Source organism: Pempheris klunzingeri, chromosome 9, assembly GCF_042242105.1.
Source record: "Pempheris klunzingeri isolate RE-2024b chromosome 9, fPemKlu1.hap1, whole genome shotgun sequence".
NCBI lineage: Eukaryota > Metazoa > Chordata > Actinopteri > Acropomatiformes > Pempheridae > Pempheris > Pempheris klunzingeri.
The window spans coordinates 4018384-4040137 of record NC_092020.1 but is presented as its reverse complement, the minus strand read 5'-3'; the positions used below and the strand labels follow the sequence as shown (position 1 = coordinate 4040137).

The following is a 21754-nucleotide window of genomic DNA, read 5'->3' as shown; positions in this document are numbered from 1 at the left end:
GGAAACTTTGGAGGATTTGACAGAAACAGAATGACTGACTTTCATACTTTTTACAGCTAGACCTATAGGGCCATCTTGGTTAAAAATAATGACTGAGCTAAAACAAAAATAGAAAACATTCGTAAGGTGAATTGAAAATGTCCTTGATAGACAGACACACTATTTGGGACCAGGACTTATGACTTACTTTTACAGAACAGCTTTCCTTAACAACTAAGACATTTTAATTCTTTAATTATAGGATCTCCATTTACACACCTGACTTATACAATGTTGTGCGATTGTTTACCTCAAGCACATGTTTTAATTATAGTCATATTAGTTAAATTATACCACATCACATATATTATATATTATAGAGTAATTATATGCTGCTACTCTCTTTTATTTTCCTAACTCGGGAAATGACTTTACCTCCTGCTTGAAAAGTGCTCTATAAGTAACTGTTTTATAATAATAATAGTAGTAATAATAATAGCACCATTTATCTTAATACTTTTTAAATTATACCGTAAAAAGAAGCTTACCTTGTTGTATCTCTACCACCACTACATTTTTCGAAGAATCAAACTTTTAACAAATACTACACAAACAACCGTGACGTCATCACCATACCATTCATCTTATTTCCAAACGACCAATCAGCGTTCAGTTTGTCATTGCGGTGCGGTCCAATCCGCGCGAGTAAAAAAAGGTCACGAGTGCAGTTCAGCCAATGACATTGAACCAGAAGAGACCGTTCATGTTGTCAGTGTGTGGAAGGAGCTAAGCTAACGATGAGCTAATTGTCTTATAAGACACGGCTTTTACCTCTCACGGCACATATATTTCAAGTCTACTTTCAGCAGCTGAGGCATTTAAGAGGTGTGTAAAAGTATCAGCGCTGTCTTTTCTTTTCCGTATTTTTGTCGGTTAGTTTTGTCACCGCCTTAACGAGTTTAGCAGAGGTTAGCAGCAGTACTGCTAGCCCAACATTAGCCACAAAGCAAAGTTAGCTTTAGTTAGCTAACGTTACGTGTGACTCTAAAACGTCTACATCCAGTTGTGGACTGAAAAGCCAACGTTGCATGTTCAGTAACGTCAATAAAGGTTTTAGATAGAAAATTGTGATATCTGCTCGTCAGTAACTCTGGCAGGCAGCCGCTAGCCCTCACCCGTACTGACAACTAGCCGGCTAATGTTACTCTTGTGAGCTTCATATGGGGAAGATGTTGCTGCTGCTGTTGCTAAATGAAGCAGCCAAATGTTGCCGCGATTGTCGACAAAAACACATTTATACGTTATTTCCTGAGTTGGAAATAATCTAATACGATATGAGGAAATCATACTTAAATATAATTACTGCATTTAAAAAGTCTACAGTTATTAGGTAACCTTACCGGTATATTAATCCAGCTGAGTATTGTAATGACTTTCCTCCAAAAGTGCAAAACATTGTGGTTTTTACTCCATTATGTCTCTGTGGCTGCTGTTTTTGAGTACTTATTTGACTGAAAGCATGAGAGTGTTACTCAACTTGTGTGTAGTTGTGTAACAGTTGTTTACTTTTACACATGTAACATTTTAGCTTGTAACAGCATCTATGTCTATGACAGGAGTGCTGCCTTTATGTAAAGGATTCTGCTCTTCTGTTGCTGTTGTTTTCAGTTACATGCAAAGTTATCCACATAAACTGTTAGAACATACCCTGCTTGGTAAGGAAAACGGACGGATTAACATTTCTCATCACTGTTTCAGGTCAGCATCATGGGTGAACCACAGCAGGTTAGTGCCCTGCCTCCTCCGCCTATGCAATACATCAAAGAGTACACAGATGAAAACATCCGCAAGGGCCTGGCTCCTAAGCCACCTCCACCCATCAGAGACAACTACATGATGTTTGGCAACCAGTTTCAGTGTGATGACCTCATTATCCGGCCTCTGGAGAGTCAAGGCATAGAGAGGCTCCATCCGATGCAGTTTGACCACAAACGGGAGCTTAAGAAGCTCAACATGTCCATTCTCGTGAACTTTCTGGACCTGCTGGACATCCTGATCAAGAGCCCTGGCAGTATAAAGCGCGAAGAGAAGCTGGAGGACTTAAAGCTTCTGTTTGTTCATATGCATCACCTTATAAATGAATACAGGCCACATCAAGCCAGGGAGACACTGAGGGTGATGATGGAGGTGCAGAAGAGACAGAGGCTAGAGACAGCTGAGAGGTTCCAGAAACATCTGGAGAGGGTGGTGGAGATGATCCAGGGGTGCCTTGCCTCCTTACCTGATGACCTACCACAGATGGAGGGTCCGGATGGTGCTGCTGATGGGCCGAGGGGTGTACCTGCAGCAGCTAGTGTTGGTTGTTCCTCTGGGCAGGCCCCCAGGCTGAAAACTGAACCCATGGACGTAGAGGAAGCAGGCACCAGCTGTATGGCAGCCGGTCAGCAGGACAAGAGCGCCCCTACTTCAAAGAGGGACAAAATCTGGGACAAGGACGCTGCCATGTGCAGTATTATTGATGAAATTGCTTAAGTTTTCTGTTGAATAGTCTTGTTTCTCTTTGTACACCTAAGCTGTGTTTGTTTGTTGAATGCTGTACTGTAAAAAGTATGAAGAGGTTTGCTGCGTTTTCACCACTGCTGAAATCCTGCCTTGAGTTGAATGATGTTTTATTCAAAAGCTATCATATAGACATTAGTTCCTGTGAAGATATTGAAGAGTTTCAAATATTACAAAGGCACACAAACTTTCTTGTTTTTGTAATAAAACCAATAAAGCTGTCATAATAGCACAGTAGCATTTGTTAAACCTATCATTGCCTTTAGGGAAACGACATCTAATCACTGAAAAGTTCATGTATTTCAATCTTGCATGTGTTGACATTCTATTATGTTCGTTTAGCATGCAAGAGTGGTCATGGAAAGGTCAGTATGTGTAGACTGCAGTCGGTCACTTCTGCCCCCCAAGGTTTTTGTGAAAGCACCAAACAATATAAGCAGTTTTATGTGTATCAGTTTCTTGCAGCTGCACTTGTTAAGTGGTTTAAACTCTACCAAGTATAGATCCCCTCGGAAGGATTGTAATTTACTTATTGCAACACAACCAAATCCTTTTGGGGTTAAATTTGAATACTGACATATACCAGGTCTGCCTCAGTGACACCAGGCACTGAGAGATGTGCACATTGACGCAGTAAAGTCGGCCTAATCTGGTCCTTCTGAGAAAAGGTTTCCTCACAGTTGTTTAATTTTGAAAGATAATAGGAATGATGAGAATGAGAATTTTCCAAAGGCTTAAAAATAAAATCTGCTCCAACATCAGCTGCAGAATAGGTGATTGGGAAGACCTGAAGGTACATTTGTTATTTCGTTTCTTGTTTGCATGTGCATGCAATGTAAAGCTACAGTGTGTGTAGCAGCAGGCCATAATAATGTGACTCTAGGAAGCAGGACGGCCTCATTTCATTGACTCAGAATGCTCTATCAGAGCCTCCATCTGACATGGACTGACTTGTGTAACAGATGTACTGAGCTGTTGTTGCATCACCGACCTGCTCTGCAGCATCTCTGCATTGTTCCTCCGTATCTAAAAGAGCAGGACACTTTGAATGATCAACACCACAGCTACTCGTTAACTCTCTCTAGCATTACAGAAAACGTATATGTACACGTCACTTAATTTTCCGGCTATGCAACTTGGAAGTGAGGATGAACATGACGGGGTTTCTGTCATGCTCCTGCACACCCGCCCCCTGGCTATTATTAATATCCGCTGTTGGGATTCCCTTCTCCGGGCCAAGGTGATTTCTGTTTCCTGCACTCTTCGGTTTGACCTCGATCACTCCAGCTCAAAGACGCACAACCCTCTCAGCCCACCTTCCCCCCAGTGTGTTTTAATCAAACCGAATGAAAAACCGAGAACTTTTGTCGCAGGAATTATGTTATGAAACTCGGCATCCTTGGGTTTCACAACAGGGCGGAAAGCCACCCTGTCCTCCAATCGAAATGCGCGCATTGGCGTCACGTGGTCTTTATTTATGTAACGTAATGGTGTTACATAGTAACCCAGCTCTGAGGCTGTGGACTGGTCTCTACAGGGGTTAAAAGCGGACACGGACTACGAAAAAGAAAGAATATTAATGTGCAAACACTCTGCTGGGCTTCGTCTGGCGTGTATGGAGTCCGGAGCGGAGAGGAAAGCGGCGCATTGACCTGGAAGCTGAGTTTTTATTCTTATTATTCTTATTATTTAACCGGCTCGAACCGGGAAGGCGTTATGTATCCCAAACAAAAAACTAAGTTATGGCTGCTAATAGACAACGTCAGTGGATACACTTCATACAAAAGGGAAAATTGTGAGGAGAGCCGCTGAGAGCTCAGGTTAGCAGCAGACCTGCCACACAGAAAAGCTTCGGGCAGATGTAATCAACCAGGGGACACATTCACTGTATCGCTAGCTGTAACAGTGTGTTATTTAAATGGTGCATGCAACGCCACTGCACACACAAGTCTCTCCGTCCGCACTGCTTTGACCAAAAAAAGAAAAAAGAGAAGACATCGGCTGTTCCCTCGGGACGCTGTGGTGGTGACATAAGCTGCCCACCATGGATCTGCTGGAGTGTCCGCTCTGTCTGTTCCTGATGTGCGAGCCGGTGACCATGTCGTGCGGCCACACGTTCTGCCGGAGATGCGTGGGGGGCTACCTGCCGTCCAAATGCCCGTCCTGCAAAGAGAGGTTAAAACAAAGAGAGGTGAGGAGCATGAAGAACAACGTCTTGCTCATCAGCGTCGTTGAGAAGTGCCGCCCCGAGGAGACCAAGGTGAAGTGCCACATCCAGGAGAAGCTCAAAGCCAACGAGTTTGCGGAAGCTTTACGCATCGCAGATGAGGAGCTCGACTTAGGTAAGAGGCACGTGCATCATCACATCCGCAGACGTTATGCTTAAGTTTGGTTTGTGCTCAGGTTCAGTGCCCAGGGGGATGCTCACAGGTCTGCACAGGGGCATTTATTATACGAGATCACAAACAAGTAAGAGGGCAGACAGTTTGGGGACACTTTCACGCACTGCTCACAGTATTTGGCTGGTGTCCAGTACTGGGAACGGATGGTTCGGCCCATTCTGCACAGTCATCATGGCCACAGCAGTGAGATGCAGGAGGTGTAATGACAGAAAGGAGAGAAAACTTTGTGTCTCATGCACAGATCTGCGTGCCTACGTCCACTGTCTGGATGGCCATAGATAACCTGAATGCACAACTGGGTCAGCTGACTGTCTCCAGCTGCCCCTCCCTCTTTCAGGGTTTAGTTTTTCTCCGGGTGCGTGTTGACCCATCCAGGGAAAAAACACTTAAGCTAATGTTATGTGCAGCAGAAGAAAGATGCACTGGAAGAAGTTAGCCTGCATTTGTCTGGTCTAATATTTCCCAGTCCGTCTATGCCAGTTGCACACAGTATAAGAAGCAGTTATAGTAGCAAGCAGCTGTTGTTTGTAATAGAAAACACAAGTAATCTCTGTTTTTAGAGCAAACTTTCTGTACATTTCTGCAGTAAAATCATGGCTGAAAAGCAGGGAATGGTTAAGAGGATGCAGTTTAATATTTTCACGGCTAATGCCTGAGATTCCTAGAAACAGAATTCCTTCCTACCACCTGTACAGTTGCTGCACCTGCCCTTGAATGTGCAATTGACCTTATTTCTATCATGTAACAACATGGAAGTAAAAGGGACAACTTCTGCCCTAGATGTGTTTATCGAGCCAGAAGGCGTGCTGGAAATCGTGGGAGTGATTGTGCTAAAGTGAATCAGTGTGCTGTTGAATTACCTACATGTTTGTCATCTTTGCCAATCCAATGAAATCCTGCTGCTTCCCTCGGTCCCGCCCTTCTGGTTCTTGTGTAATGACCTCCTGGCAGATCTGTGGACATCAGTTTCTCCTCTGTCACTGGATGTTTGTGGTCTTTTTATTGTTTCATAAGTCTGAGTGTGTATGTTAGGCCCGTGCACTGTCAATAAACACGACTCAACTGGTGCGACAGCTTCAGGGAACACACACGTGCACAAGAATACAAAACTTGTACACGCATGAAAGTTGACCTGTATAACCAGTATGGGAATGGGAAGCGATCATGGAAATACGACAGTTCTGCAGCAGCATGCGCGCACACACAGTTTGATCTTCTGTTTAAAAATCTAATCTGATGCTTCATCACAGAAGAAATAAATATAAATTCAGTTTTCTTATGCACTCTCTCTTCTCCTGATACCGATTACCTAAACTCACTACTAATTGATATTTAGTACCAATCTGTGACATTGTTTCATGCTCTTCTCAGTGTTGTTATGATTTTAAAGTGACTGTGACTAAGAGCATTTAAGGTCAGTCAAGATCAGCCACAGCTTGTTGATGCATAATGTGTTTACTAAGGTCTATAATGGCATTTTTATCAGTGTTAGGATTTTCCTGTTCTAGGGTAAGCAGAACCAGTTTTCATTTAGGCTGCTCCATGCCTGTCATTGCATGTTGAATGTTTGTGTGCAGAAAGGTTTGTAACTAGAGTTTAAGCATGAAAGCTCCTTAAAGGTTCTACAACGCTGCAAGGGCTGTTCAAACGACTCTTCCTCTGACTCTCTCTCCTGGTTTTTCCTTTGCATCCTCAGTCTCGGGTGATCCGAGTTTGAAGGCGTACAGAGCTGAAGCTAACTGGGGAATGATGCGTTTCTCTGATGCTCTGACAGACCTCGACTACCTCTGCTGCCTTCGTCCCAACTGGCCCGAGGTGAGAGACGAACGCGGTGTTGACAGGGCTGGCGGAACACATCATGTCCCTCTGTTGCTTTTTCTGCGCAGCAGGAACAAATCTGCTGAAGTCATCCGTCAACAATACCACATTTAAAGCTGCTCGTTCAGTTCACTTCACCCCTGAGCACGCCACCATGGAATTTAACCCAACAAGCACTCCTTTGGTTGGTTTTGTAACATGCACGTAATGACAAACGCATAAAAAAACAGAAGAAAAGAAGACGAAAATATGCTTCTTTTCTGAGTTCTCTTTTTATAGTTTACCTCAGTGTACAAAGCTGAGCCCTTTAGAGCTATTCCCTCTGCTTTCACTGATGTTATGTCTCTCACAAAGTTATGCAAACAGCTCCTTATGTCATTATGTTCTTTAATCACTTCATGCCGGTGGGTGGTTCACCATGCAGAAACTCCCACTGTACATGATAATTTGTATTGTTCCATTTCATTTCTAGAGACTTGTTGTATCACATCCAAATTTCACATTACGTTTCCCTATTTAATCACCACATGACGCAAAAGGAGGAGAAAATAAAATAATTGTTATCATTCTACGACATCATTTCTGTAGACTTTTTAAATCCTCTCCGCAGTGAGACGCTGTAGACGTGTCACTTGCTCCCACAGGCAGTGATGTGCTGATTAAACTGTCCCTGCAGGGCTTCTTTCGTAAAGGGAATGTACTGCTGGAAATGGGTCAGCAGACAGAAGCCCTCGTCCAGTTCCACCGTTGCCTAAATCTACAAACTGACTTTGTTCCTGCAAAGAGCCAGATCAAGAAGGTTTGTTTAACTAACTGATACTATAAATTGAACTATAACTTGAATGAGAAGATGCAGGGTCTAGTATGTAAAACAGCGAGGGTAGCATTAGTTTTTCCACTTTAGCTTTGCTTTAAAACTGTGTTTAGTCATGTTTTCAGGTTAGTTTTAGTTTGTTATTGTTATGGTTGTCATGTAGTTATATGGCTCATTTGTATCATGACATGGGCTCCAATGGCAGATCCTGGAGGCAGAGGGCGTGGTAGTGCCGGAGGAGGTGTCCTGCATCTTGCAGGTGGTGTCCGAGTACCTGAAAGAGCCCTGCCCCATAACCAGCCTCAGCGGCTCCCAGGGGCCAACCCAACCCGAGGCCACCAAGCACCCACACGGGGATGAGGGGGAGGGAAAAGGGAGGCGAGCTGCACACCACGTAAGCTCTGCACAGCTCTTACGTGCACTTGGTTGTGTTTGAATACAAATATAATGTAAATCCTAACTGATACAAACGTCTTCAGGGCTCCAAGGTGAAGCACGACTCTGGTACAGAGTGCTGCCTCAGCCTCTGCCAAGCTGTTTCCTTCCTTCCTGCTGCCGAAGAGGACGAGGAAATGATGAGGAAAGAGGATGGGCAAGGCGGGGGTAAGCACACACGCATCTTCATCATCATTATCCTCATTGCGAATCATCTTCTATCACTGTCGCACAAACAGCTTTACTGGAACACCCAGCAGATGGTTTGAAATGGCATAATAACTGCTGCTCGTTTTGTCTCCCTTCTCTCCCTCTCTGCCTCAGGTGAGAGCAGTCACAGCAGAGAGAAAACTCTGGGCGTTCTCACTGTGTCAGACTTTGAGTGTCCTCTCTGCATTAGGTCAGTGTGGCTCTAATCAATAATACATTGTCGGCTGTACCTTGTCTGCTGTAGAGTCATATAAGAGGCTGATTCCACTGTCACCCCCCTCTGCCTGTCTGGTTAATGTTCAGCTCAGTAGACTGAACAAATAGAAGACGTGGTTTCAACCGATGTCTTTCTCCATCCTCTGAAGGTTGTTTTTTGAGCCCGTCACTACTCCCTGTGGTCACACCTTCTGCAAAAACTGCATAGAGAGGAGTCTGGACCACAACCTCCGCTGCCCACTCTGCAAACAGCCACTACAAGAGGTAACCGCCCACACACACACTTTCATGCATCTATTTTAAACCTAATGGGGGCTGAAAAAGGTCACTAGTTGCGTTAATAGCACCTGAATGTTTCCACTTCAAAAGCTGCTTAATTTTGAATGCTTTGTTATTGCGCCAATAGTGCCAAACTTAGCTGAGGTGGCATGAGGTGCATCGGTCCTCTGCGGTAGCCTTAAGTTACAGGAGCTTCCTGGTTCCGGGTTTGTTAGTCATGCATTGGTGGACTGTTCAAAAATCTTAATGTTCTTTTTTTTTCCTGTAACTTTTAGTATTAATAGTGTTAATGGTGGTGGTGTTATGTATAATTTCCTGTAATCGTGATAATGTTGGGATTATAACTGATCGCTCCCACTTTTCTCTTCCCAGTTCTTTAAAAACAGGAAGTACAACCCCACGGTTCTGCTTCAGGACATCATGACCCGCCTGTTTCCCTCACAGCTGGCTGAGAGGAAACAGGTCCATGATGCTGAGATGGCTGAACTTTCCAAGTAGGCACCTACGTTACGTTCATTGTAGTAACTTTTAAGCATTCCTTACTCTCGCAGTTCTTTCCCTTATTTCTCTTTATCGTCTGGTCTTCTCTTCCTTTGTAGTCTTACTAAGGACATCCCCATATTCGTTTGCACGGTGGCCTACCCTGGGGTGCCCTGCCCTCTGCACATCTTCGAGCCTCGATATCGGCTGATGATGCGCCGCTGCATGGAGACTGGCACCAAGAAGTTTGGCATGTGCAGCTATGAGCATGGGAAGGGGTATGCAGTTTATGTGCTTTTTTCAATTATCCAAAGCAGCCTATTTATTATTGTAACAGTGGACTGGGATAGGCAATAATGTGCAGCAATAATGTGCTAACTCGAGTGGTAAAAATATAATCGGTTACATAATCACCAGCACATTTACACAGGTATTTACAGTTATTTTGACCTCACAGCCTGGGCATGTTGAGACCTTGTTTCCCTAACTGTGAAGCCCACAGCAGGTTAGCTGGAGCCTGATGGGATTTTCTGTGATGCAGCACAAGCAGGCGGGACAGCGGGCAAAGTCTGAAACAGTCATATGTGACCTGAGTGGGTGGGAAATGACAACATGGTGGCCAATCTGGTGTGAGATCTGTGCATTTTCATCCTAGATACCAGATATTTGTTCCACTGTATATGAGCTTGACATTTACGCAGTTATCTAAAATAGTATTCAAATATGCAAAGTGTTTGAACATTTTGTTTCTCCAGCTCATTGTATTTAATATGCAAGTGTATAAAACCTTTTATCTCAGTCTACCTCATTTATAAAATTACAGTTTGGCCTCATATTTTTTATTAACATTTATGAGATTAGTTCCCTCTTATGCTATAATGGAAATAGAAATGTCAGGATGCTTTGCTGAGCTTTTATGAAGATGAGTTATTTCATGTGAAAAGTATAAACAATTAGTTTTTGCCTAGTTCTCTTTTGGTGTAGCAGAAGTTGTCGACCTCAGTGATTTTTAAGTTATTCTGATCTCTGATCAGTCAGGGGTGGACGGAGCCTTTGAACTCTATTTAAAAAGTTTGAAATTCTTCTTACGTACTTTTTTTTACTTGGACACAAAATGAACGTGCTTTTTTCACATATTGTGCACAAAACATACGTTTTCGGCTCACAGTAAACCAGATTTTGTTTAATCTTACCTCGCCATGTTTTGTTTTGATTCATAAAGGAAAAAAATCCAATGTAAAGATGAATTAAAGTGCATACAGTTCCTCATTCCTGCTTCTGCCTGCTGTGCTTCAGGTTCGCAGACTACGGCTGCATGTTGGAGATCCACACGCTGGAGCTGCTGCCCGATGGCCGGTCCTACGTGGACACAGTGGGTGGCAGCAGATTCAGGGTGCTTAAGAGAGGTCAGAGAGATGGCTACCACACTGCTGACATAGAGTACCTGGAGGACCTCAAGGTCAGGGTCGCAGAGATCCCAAATCTATAGCAACACTTAAAGAAGCTCCGCACATCCCAGCTGGAGAGCTTGATCCAGCTCTCTCTTAGCTCTTTCCTCATTTGTGTGTCCTCTCTCCCCCAGGTTGACGGTAGCGAGTTGGAGCTTTTGCAGCATCTCCACGACAGTGTGTACCAGCAGGCTCAGGACTGGTACCAGCGCATCGGCAGCCGCATTCGTGAGCAGATCAACAGACAGTACGGCCCCATGCCAGAAACGGAGGAAAACATTCAGGTTGGGGCCTTTTCATGAATGTTATTCTGGTATTCTGTCGCTCTGACAGAGTCCAGGAACCAGGAGCATTTACTTAACTGTTTTTGTGAACGTCAGATAGCAGCCAGCCACCACCCGACCATAGTGATATTAAAGATGGGGATCTTTTATTTAGTTCATTATTTTTAAGGTATTTATGCCATATTTAATAAGCGTCTTTTATTACTAGTTGTGTATACTAAACACTCTTGCCAGCTAAAGTCTAGCACTGTCTGTCTTTTTTTTGTTTCCAGTTGTGTTTTATCCATGCACCATTCATCTATAAAGTTTAATATGGAATGACAAATGAAATTGCTGAGATTTCAAAATAGCTTTTTGTAAGTAATTCTTCACAGAGAAATTAATGTCTGCCTTTATTTTTCCTCAAAGGTCTGTTATTGGTTTATGGTAATGCATTTCAGACTTTTCCAATCAAACTGCACTCAGGGCTCCATTACTGCACGGTGGTAACATTAACATAACTCAATAAAAACAGACATTGTTTTTAACATTATGATATGTTGGGGAAAATAAATGGGTAGCAAGTGAATCAAGTGATTTGTACCCAAATGGCTAATGGGCTGGTTTGGTGCATTTCCATGACAAATAAGGTTATGTTGCTATTCTAATCCTCTGTAACGTCCCCTAGGCCTCGTCCAACGGTCCGGCCTGGTGCTGGTGGCTGCTGTCTGTCCTCCAGCTGGACCCTGCCTATCAGACCACTGTCCTGTCCCTGACCTCACTCAACGACCGCTTGGGCCACCTCCGCCTCGTCCTTGAGTACTTCTCCCAGAGCTAGACCTCACAGCCGCAGGGGGCACTGTGGCCACAGGCTGCTGAGGGTCAAGTATTACACATGCAGGATGGAGTGAAATCAAAGAATGCACTCATACCACACAGGCTGGGGTTTGGATTATTGGACTCATGAATCATGGAGGGCTACAGCGCCAAGGCCAAATCATCTGTTCAATAGCAGAAGATTTTATTACAAAACAGAGAAACAGGTGTACAGAGCTGTGTCGCTGCTTAAGCATATGTTATCTTTCTTACACCATTTCCTTCCCCCAGGAATTCAAGGCCTCAGAATAGTTTTCAGAACACGCAAACAGTAAGGGTTGACCAAAGATGCTTACTATTATGGTCCATTGAAAGTGGTAATTTATTTGTGGAGAACATAAATCAGTTCATCTCACAAATAATATTGCAGCAAATAGACACTAGGTGTCACTGTTTTCTGTCCAATCATAAACATGAAGTGCATGCAGGAGCAAGAACCTGATAGTAAGTTCAGCATACTGTTCTGTCACGTGCCACCTGTTCAGATCACACTCTTTGCATTGAGTAATAAACATAAATAGCACACTGAAGTAACAGAATTTTTCAGGACTATGCACATCAGCTAATCATTTAGAATATTTGGATATTGCTGAAGGGCACTTCTTTACATCGTAGTTGCATCTATTGGCCTTAGCAGCCATTGACTATGGCTCATTTTATACTATTGAATAATCGTAAACGATCCCTATTTAGTATTAATGATATTGTAATAATTTATAGTGTCACATGGAATGGCAGCAGCTGGGGGATTTTTTTAAACGAACGAAAGCTGCTGATGCTGTCAGATGTAAATACAGAGTCATTATTTTCAGCTGCCATCTTCATTAGCTTTTTTTTTTTTTTTTTTTTTTTAAGTTGTATTTGGTGTGGTGCCAGCTACCGTCACGTCCGCTCCCTCGAGGGGCAGTGAAGCATCAGGACACAGTATTAAACATCTCTTGTGCAGGGATAGCTATGAAATAATTTAGACCAGGGCTGAATCCCCCTGCAGTCGCTCTGTGCAGGCCTTATCACCCACATCTGGCCCCTACTGTATTTCTGTCTGTCGGGCCCTTCTACCACCAGACACGGTGCCTTTGAGTGCCTGGGCAAGCTCACCAGGAGACCTGCTAGTCTTAGAGTCTTTACACCACATAGGATGGAGCACGTGCTTTTCGCCATCCTTTTTTTTATTTTTTTTCTATTTAGTGCTACATTCCATGGAATGTTGAAGCTGCAATGCTATGTGTGGTTAATTTACTAACAAACACGGGCTTAAATGGGTGAAACAAATGAGCTTATGTTTTTGTTTTTCGGCTTTGATAAATGTGCCATAGATCTTTCTATGTTCTGTGTTTTATGGGAATAGTTAGCTGAACAGTCACTGTGTTTGTGTGTTTCTACAGCGTGGACTCTGAAGTTAGTTCGACCCTCATGCCTTTTGTATGGTGGGCAGTGAACTACCATCTTTTCATGGCCAACATATCACTTAAATTAGTCCAGCAAGCACATTTATACATACACTTTGTACAATATAGAGCAGTAGAGTGATAGTGTACATATAGCTTAGAATACAAGGAGTGATCGTGAGACTTAATGCGCACAAAAGGACGAACCAATAGACTGAATGATACTAAGGCAGCATTGGTTAACCAGGCTAACCACTGACCCGGGAACTGACTCTTTACTCGAGGGCAAGAAACACTGCTTTCACCATTTCTTAAAATGGGTTAAACAACCTCAGGTAATATTCAAAAGGTTTTCAAAGCCATCTTGGATTGAGAATGGAGTCCAAGCCTTGAATATTATCAGAACATGCCTCCAAAGCTAGTGGTGTTGATTCCACTGGAAGAGCACATGCACCACAAAGGGTCAGTTTCTTGCTACCAGGCATGATTAAAGCTCACTCATAACAAAAAAGGGATTGAGATTCTTTCTTCACTCCCCTCCCGTCCTGCTTCTTGTCAGAGAAGAGCAATATTTTTGCACAGTGGAATCATTTTTTCTGTTTTCTCATGCCCAGCTGGAGTTCCTCACACGTTTTCTCTCTTTTTTTTCGAATCATGCATATTTCTGTCACTTTCGTTAAAGATGCCGCTTTCCATTGAATAAAATGGCGATATGTTAATCACAACAATCGGTCTCATATTGGTTTACTTTTACTCATTGCAACCCCATATTTACAATCCATCTGAGGCCTCATTTGCCTGTAATCCTTTAATGGGTTCAACTTTGGCGCTGCTGGATGCTTTGCAGCACAGTCATGAGTTTTCATCACATTCAGACTGCAGCTTGTGCCACTTCCTACCCTGGCAGATGTCCATTATGCCCATCAGCCACAGTTGCAGTGTAATTGGGCTATCAGAAATGTCCTCTAACACAGTTAAAACAATTTGCACTGAATCCACATTGTCTCTAACACAGAACACGGTGCATAATAAGCGACCCGTTCTTGGCAGCGATTCCCCTGTGAGAGAGAGTCGTACGCTCGTGTACTTGGGAAAGGCTGTAAAAAACATGTTCTTGCTATGTGCTGCAGCTTTCCTGGAAATGTTGGCTGATGTGGTCTGATGGTCAGTGGAACTACACTCATGCATTGCTATTCTCTACACTCAACGCCTCGATGTTGGTAACAAGTACATTTAAACCCACAGAAACCGAAACGCTTTCTGATTAATTTGTATTAATTCAACTCCAAGCCAAGGGCAGTAAATTATCTTGATCTGATTATTTGTTTATTCACTTCGCCCCTGGATGACTTTTTAAATGTTATTATAAATAAAGATTTTAAAAGTAAATCCTGCATTATCTTTAATGTGCCTGTTGAGTCATTTGAATATTATGCAACCAATTTTTCTGGTCATTAAGGTGACATTACAAGCCAAATACAAGTGGCGGGATCTATTGCAATTCCCAGCATGACAGAAATTGGTAGAGAGGAGGGGTGACTGGAGTGAAACGTGCCTCAAATACTGATACCGTGACACCTTGGAATAGAAACCGTTATAATTACTGAGAGGACTGTGAAGTCCTGCAGCTGCAGCAAAGTGAAACAAGGCTTGGGTTTGCTTTTGAGGTTAGAAATCAAAATTAAAATGGATAGAATTGGTATTCCCAATGGATGTCCTATTGGATTATATTTCTAGATAATACACCTGATCTTTGACTGCGCAGCCACAGAGAGATTGCATGGCTATTTTTTTTTTTACATTATTATCTTTCTAATGAACAGTTGTTGAGATTTAAACTGTCAATGTTTTTTTCAATCTATTCCAGACTAATGTGTCATCTGAGAGGAAGCCACTGCAAAGTGTCATCCTCACTACAGCACAATCAGAAAAAAAACAAAAACAGGAAAACAAACCAGACAAAACACAAGCTAGGAACAAGCCTCCCACCAGAGGGCAGTCTGTAGCTGTGCGAAGATGGTACAGTGGCCCACAGATGGAAGCATAGCTAATAAACAAGAAGAAATCTTCTAAGAGTATGGCTTTTCATGATCATGTTCGCCGCACAAATAGGGTCAAAAGTGAGATTATGGCCAGCAGGGAGAACCAATCATATGAAACAAAGCTGGAAGGAAGTAGTTATTTCCCATGCTGCTTAAAAGAACAGAAATTAGTACAAGTGAAAGAGGATGTGTCAGTGTGGGAGTGCATGCCATGAACTGCACTCCTCTAAGCATGAGAAGGAAAAAAAAAAAAATAGAGTGTAGCAGAAGTGAGACACGTTTCCTGCCAACGTCCTCTGCATAGGAAGCAGGCAGATGAAAAGAGGTTTCACTGGCTTCAGCGGGGTTCTGTAATGCAGCTCAGCGTCTACATCAAAGCCCATTACATTTGAAGAATGCCACAGCTTTTCTGTACTAAATTGATCCATTGGCTTGCGCTGACTCCCTGCTTGTGTATGACTGACTAAGGATGACAGGCGTTTTGTAGGAGTTATCGCAAAGGGGGAACCGGCTGTGGCTGTGTGTGTTTGTATGTGTGTGTTCTTGTAGTCCAGCTGTAAAGAGGACCAAATGTCCTCATGGGGATAGAAAAATGAAGCAAAATCCTTCACAGAGAGCGTATTCAGGCTCTCTTAGATTTAGGATTAAAGTTGGAATTTGTGTTAGGTAAGGGTCAAGGCGAGAAGTGCAGCGCAGAGAATTGGAATTAAGACGAGTGTGTGATGTGTGTGAATCTTAAATGATAATCCTTTGTAATGATGTTACGACACACTGGGGTCTCCACTAAAACAGACTCTCCTGCTCTCCGTGCAATATAACACAACAGGAAGGGAGCCGCAGGGAGCACCGGAGGATGAATGCAGCTCTGTTGTCATAGGAACAAAACCCGGCCTAGCAAAGCTCAGTGTCAGCAGCAGGATTATCAATTAGGAAATGGAGAAACTTTTGTCTTTGAAGTGAAAAGCATTTTGTTTACCTTACACAGCATGAAAGACAACACGCAGAGAGCTAACACCCGCAGATATAAGTGTGGTGAATTGAAGCAGAGTGAAGGGGAGAGGATGATAGTGGGAGAGAGCTCAAGTTGCCAAATCTGTGTGTGTGTGTGTGTGTGTGTGTTTTCTTCAGTGCCCCTCTTCTTTGGAGGATTGGAGTTTCTTCAGGGTGTGTGTGTCAGTATGTGTGCTGTGTGCGTTCTCCTGTGGGTTTGAAGCTGATAAACCTTGCTTGTTTCTGTCTTTGTATAATCCCCTTGAGTGTCAACACGATGATAAACCCATGAGTACGCCCTTGTGTGACAGTGCCTCTGAGAGCCAAAGTAAACATATTGGCTACCTGCCTCTGTTAGCACCATGGGATGCGTCATAGATACTAACCCCCCCCAAAGAAAAGACAAAGAGACCCAGCCCATGAAGGAGCATTGTCTCACAGAAGTAGACTACCAAACTCTTTCCTTTCTTCTTCTAAAAGCTTCTCCCTCCACAGAAAACACTTGATAATTCAAGCCGTAAACTTGTGATTTGTGAGGCGAACAAAATCATTTGACCTTATGTTGAATGATTGACAGTAGAACACGTCACACAAGATGGATGAGACATCCCTTGGCCTCACTACAAAGGATTCTTTTAGTGCCCCTTTTATACTCAGGTGATTCCTTGTAGAAAAAAAAATTACAAATGAAGCAGATCGGGATCGCCTGCTGGGAGATGAAGGACAGAAGAAACAGGAAGTGGGGGAGCGCTGCAGGAGACATGATGTTACGCAACTGGCTCACTGGTTTGTGGAGTAACCGCCTGCTGAGACACACACCTGGCTGTGGGGCTGCTTTCGTATGGTCCTAAAAATTATGTGAAGTAGCCTGCGGGCATGGTGTTTTGCTTGGGTGCATTTATGTATCTGAAAGACAGAGAGAGAAGGAGTGCCAAATGGAATAATGGGTGGGGGGGGGGTGTCATTCCAAGAGCCAGATTTAAAAAGTAATGCATGTGTGTGTGTGTGTGTGTGTGTGTGCGTGAGTGATGTGGGCGTTCTTCATTCTCCATCTGTATGTTGTTTTGTGCAAACAATCGGGTGTTTTCATGTGCGTCTGGGACCAGCTGCACGCTTCAAGCTAAATGTGATTCAGTGTGTTTGTGAAGACTAAATGGCTGAGTTGACCAAAACCATAGCGCCACATTTGGCCTCACCCACGGCAGCGTGTGCAAGCCTGATGAAATTTAGCACGGCCTGGTTGAATAGAGTTACACCACAAACTCGTCACCGCTGTCATCGGATTAGTTTAGATTTGCTGTTTTTATTGATTTATGGGTTATTTATTTGCACCATTTCCTCAAGCAGTGACTCTCAAGGTCCTCAGGCTGCCGGGCCATTATCCACTTAAACCCCACCGACAGACTAGTGGGTGACTCATTACAAACTCATGCTATGCAGCCAAACGTTGTTCAAACCCACAGAAGTTGATTTTGAATTCTAGTGGGGAAGCACAAGTTTTCAAAGATGCCGGATATGTCTGGCTGAATTTTAGAGAAAATGATGCACAAAACAGCAACAATATTTCCACTTGATGGAAGTGAAAGCTGTGAAACCGTGGAGTGTTGAGTTTGAATATTGTAAACACCATATAGTTTCAATGAAGACATGGAACAACCGGATACAGAATATGTGAGAAGATGCAATTATTTTTCCAATATTGAAGCAAGAGAAATAACATCCAACTCTACAGGTCCCTTCAGCTAGCAATGGTTTTGGTACACCAGAGTGTAAAAAGGCAACTGTGGCGTGAGACAGCAGGGAACAAGTCAGAGGAGGCTCTCAAAGTTCAGCACAGAAGGCGAAAGACAGATAGTTTTGCTTAGATAAAAGGGCGTCGGGAAGCTGGGAGACATATGGGAGAGATAACTTTTGAATAATGACCATCTGAATAATGAAAAACAGTGTGAAAGATCATATCTACTAGTTCCGAGACAATGGGGAGGATAATGATTGCGATAAAGATGATGAAAGAAGGACGTACAGCAGCCTAAGTAGTTGGAGAAAAGTGAGATGATGCAGAAGAAGTGGGGAGAAGGGATTGAGGGAGGAAAACAAGATAAGAGAACAGAGTGAGTCGTGGGCCGGTTCAATTTGACAAATATGCACATTTCAGTAAATACATCGATATCAGTCCATTTCATCTCATCACCCAGTGGTCAGAATTTCCCCAGCGGCAAGTCATCATAGCACTCTCACAGGAGAGCGCGCCTCACCTCAGGTGAGTTTGGGATTTAAGTTTATTGCAAAGCGAAGGTGTGTCTGGAAGATAAGGCGCCGTCTGAATAGAAACAGCAGAAGCCAAAGCTGTGGATGAAATCATATTTACTGTTCAGCCGCTGGGTCTTATCATTACAGTAAGTCTGGCAACAAAGGCACAATATAGAGCAAGCAGGGAGGAGTGAAAAGTCAGATGTGGAAAGAAAGAAAGAAAGAAAGAAAGACAGAAAGAGAAAGAAAGAACACAAAATACAGTATGGGCACCATTAGCACGGTGACTAACTGTCTTGTTATGAAGCCTCTCAGTGTTGCTGAGCACAGGGTCTCTCTCTGATTTTGATGTTTGGTTGTCATGGAGGCGACGCGGTCGGCCTTGGTTACCGTTACATTGATAATCTGCTCACTGGGCATTTCTTAATTAGATCACTGTTGGACACAGACATCCTGTGTACTCAGGGACAATATTTAAAGGGTGTGTGTGCGTGCATGAAAATACATTAATGTCTGTGTCTACATCTGCATAAATCCATCTATGAGTGTGTGTGCCTGGGTGAGGGAGTGTGTGTATTCAACCTATATCCTCCCTGAGGCGGCTGCACAAACACTTGAAGTCGGCATCTACAGAACACAAACAAACAAAAGGTCTTTTCATTTCTTAAATAGTCGTACAGGGCTCGCATTGTGACCCCTTCCTCAATACTTCAGCCAAAACGGCTTCAACAAATTCACGAGTTTGTGTGAAGTTTTTATGACATAAAAAAAGCAAAGCGTGGTCATCGTAGATGAGACACAATCCGTCCTAATCCTGAGTGACAGTGGGCTGGATCACCATGACGCCCGGTCACATCTGTCTCACTTTGAGCTGTACGAGCCCACTCAAAACACCACAGGCACAAAATTAGAGGACAGGATCTACTTCATTAGGCCTACATGTCCTGACAGGTGACCGCAGTGCACACAGTGTGAATATTCATCGGAGGAAGTTTCACTTTTTTCTCAACTTTAAGTTGTTTTTTTTTTTCCATATTAAGAGTTTTATCATGTGATGGAGCGAACTTTGGGAAGCCATTTTGAGGGAGAGCTTCAATAATACATGCTTTCCAACATCTGAGGAATATCTGTCTTTTATGGTCCCTCACAAAGAGAAGTGGAACTGCAGCAAAGCTACTTCTCACTGGGATGAGAGAGAAAGAGGAAGCAGTCTGTCTTTATTTCTTTGCATGTCTGTAAGCATGGTGTGCGTGTATATGTAGGTGTGTTTGTGTGTGTATGCGCACACACTTTTGCGGCTGAATATTCATTTGCCTCTGTGTGTTTTGTATCCGTTTTGCATGAGGGACCACTTACAGAGACATATGGCAACGCTCAGAGACTGTAAAGCGCACAACAAAGATACAAAATGATTCTAAAGCGAGGAGGAATCGAAGCACATAAGTAGCCATATATATCATTACAGTCTGTGAGTAGGTGTGTGCACTCTCACATGTGCTCACACACAAAAACATGTGCTGGAGCTTTGCGAGTTTGGTGTGCGTCTCCCGCGAGGGATTTACAGAAGCTAGCAATGAACATAGCGCAGGATTTCTGTCGTCACTGAACACATGCGGAGAGGAGTCTGCCTCGACAGCAGCATTGACAGATTGTATGAATAATTTAGGAACAAAGTGAGAGGCCTCATAGACCTCTGAATCACTAGCAATGACAGCTGCCTGCTCTGACTTTGGCTCCTCTCTCATCTTTTTTAATGCATATTATTTCCATAAATTCCTCTCCTTACATCTCTAAGCTGTGTCTGGACGCAAAGAGCAGAATCTCTGACACGCAAGAAGGGGCTGTGGCCTGAGGGGAAAAGGTAAAACCACTCAGAAAATACCAGGAGCAATAGCACCGCACCATTCCACTCATAGTTTACTTGAAGCAATTCAACCCATAGTGGCAAACCTGCTTGGACTTAAGATAGATATCATTACGAAGTTAATGCAGATGATAGATGGAACATTACAAAACGATTTCTAAGAGATTCACACTAAGATCATCAGCATTCTATAAAGGCTAGCAGACAGTCTTTATCGACTTACAGTTTTCTGTCAGATATAATTGGGGGATGGTGATTAGTGGACTTGTTGATTTCAGAAGAAAAAGGGCTGGAAGGAGAGGAAATTAAATGGAAATGAAAGCTGGTGAAAAATGCTTGAAAAAGTGGTTGCTGCATTGCAGTGGTCCAGTGTCAGTAAAAAACAAGCTCCACATCAGTGATGTGTTTTTAAAAAACAGCAGACGTTGTCCGAACTCCAGATGTTTTGCTAATTTACCATCTTGGTGCTCCCCCATCACAGTCATTACCAGAGAGCAAAAAAAAAAGAGAAGCTTCTTACTGCAGATATGCTGAATAATTATTCACATTTGCATAATCATCACAAATTGGGAACAATTGCTGTGTTTTCCAGACAAAGTTTTTAAACCTACAGTCAGAATGAGAAGGTTCTCCGATGAGGAAAACTGTAACGGACACACGCACACATACCTTCTGTGGATGTAAGCTGCCTCAGATCCTTCTGTCTCTTCATGTGATCCCAGACGGACTGGATGATGTTGAGATCAGGGCTCTGTGGGGGCCACACCTTCACTTCCAGGACTCCTTGTTCTTCTTTACGCCGAAGATAGTTCCTGATGACATTAGCTGTGTGTTTGGGGTCCTGCTGCAGAATACATTTGGACGCCTTCCTGATGGATAAGTATCTGCCTGCATTTCTCAGCATTGAGGACATCATTCATTCTGACCAAATCCTCAACTCCATTTGCAGAAATGCAGCTCCAAACTTGTAAGGAACCTCCACCATGCTTCATTATTGCATCGCTCTTTTTCTGCACCCCAGTTCCCATGTTTTTGTGTATAGTTGAGTCGCTTGCTCATGTTTCCATGTCAAAGGTTTGGCTTTTTGGCAGCAAGTCTTCAGTGAAGACCACTTCACACCGGTTTCTGCTGGTTCTGAGCCGATGGCACTGCTAGACATCTTGCTGATGCAGATTAACTACCTTGTGTCTTGTTGCTGTGCTCAGTCTTGCCATGATGACCTGTGACTGTGTCTTCCACAACCGCACCTTGGTAGCAGAGTTTGGCTGTTCCTCACCCAGCTTTAAGCCTCCCGCACAGCTGTTTCTGTTCAGTTAAGTGCCTACATATGAAACTGATGATCATTAGCACCTGTCTGGTATAACTGGTTAATCATACACCTGACTATGATCCAATAAAATCCCTCACTTTGTGCAAGTGTACCTAGAAGAATTAATGCTGT

General features: G+C 43.3%; 2 protein-coding genes across 2 annotated transcripts; both read left to right on the top strand.

Annotated features, from left to right (window-relative positions):
- Window positions 1–739: 739 nt before the first annotated feature.
- On the top strand, window positions 740–2722 carry med7 (mediator complex subunit 7). The gene is made up of 2 exons (XM_070836990.1): window positions 740–864; window positions 1738–2722. The coding sequence occupies exon 2, from the start codon at window positions 1747–1749 to the stop codon at window positions 2509–2511; it is 765 nt and encodes a 254-aa protein (XP_070693091.1). The 5' UTR covers window positions 740–864; window positions 1738–1746; the 3' UTR covers window positions 2512–2722.
- A 1849-nt stretch (window positions 2723–4571) lies between these two features.
- On the top strand, window positions 4572–12372 carry lonrf4 (LON peptidase N-terminal domain and ring finger 4). The gene is made up of 12 exons (XM_070837023.1): window positions 4572–4880; window positions 6637–6755; window positions 7435–7557; window positions 7778–7966; window positions 8052–8175; window positions 8332–8407; window positions 8583–8697; window positions 9085–9206; window positions 9312–9470; window positions 10489–10651; window positions 10775–10924; window positions 11592–12372. Exons 1-12 carry the CDS (start codon window positions 4583–4585, stop codon window positions 11739–11741), a joined length of 1788 nt encoding a protein of 595 aa, XP_070693124.1. The 5' UTR covers window positions 4572–4582; the 3' UTR covers window positions 11742–12372.
- Window positions 12373–21754: the final 9382 nt, after the last annotated feature.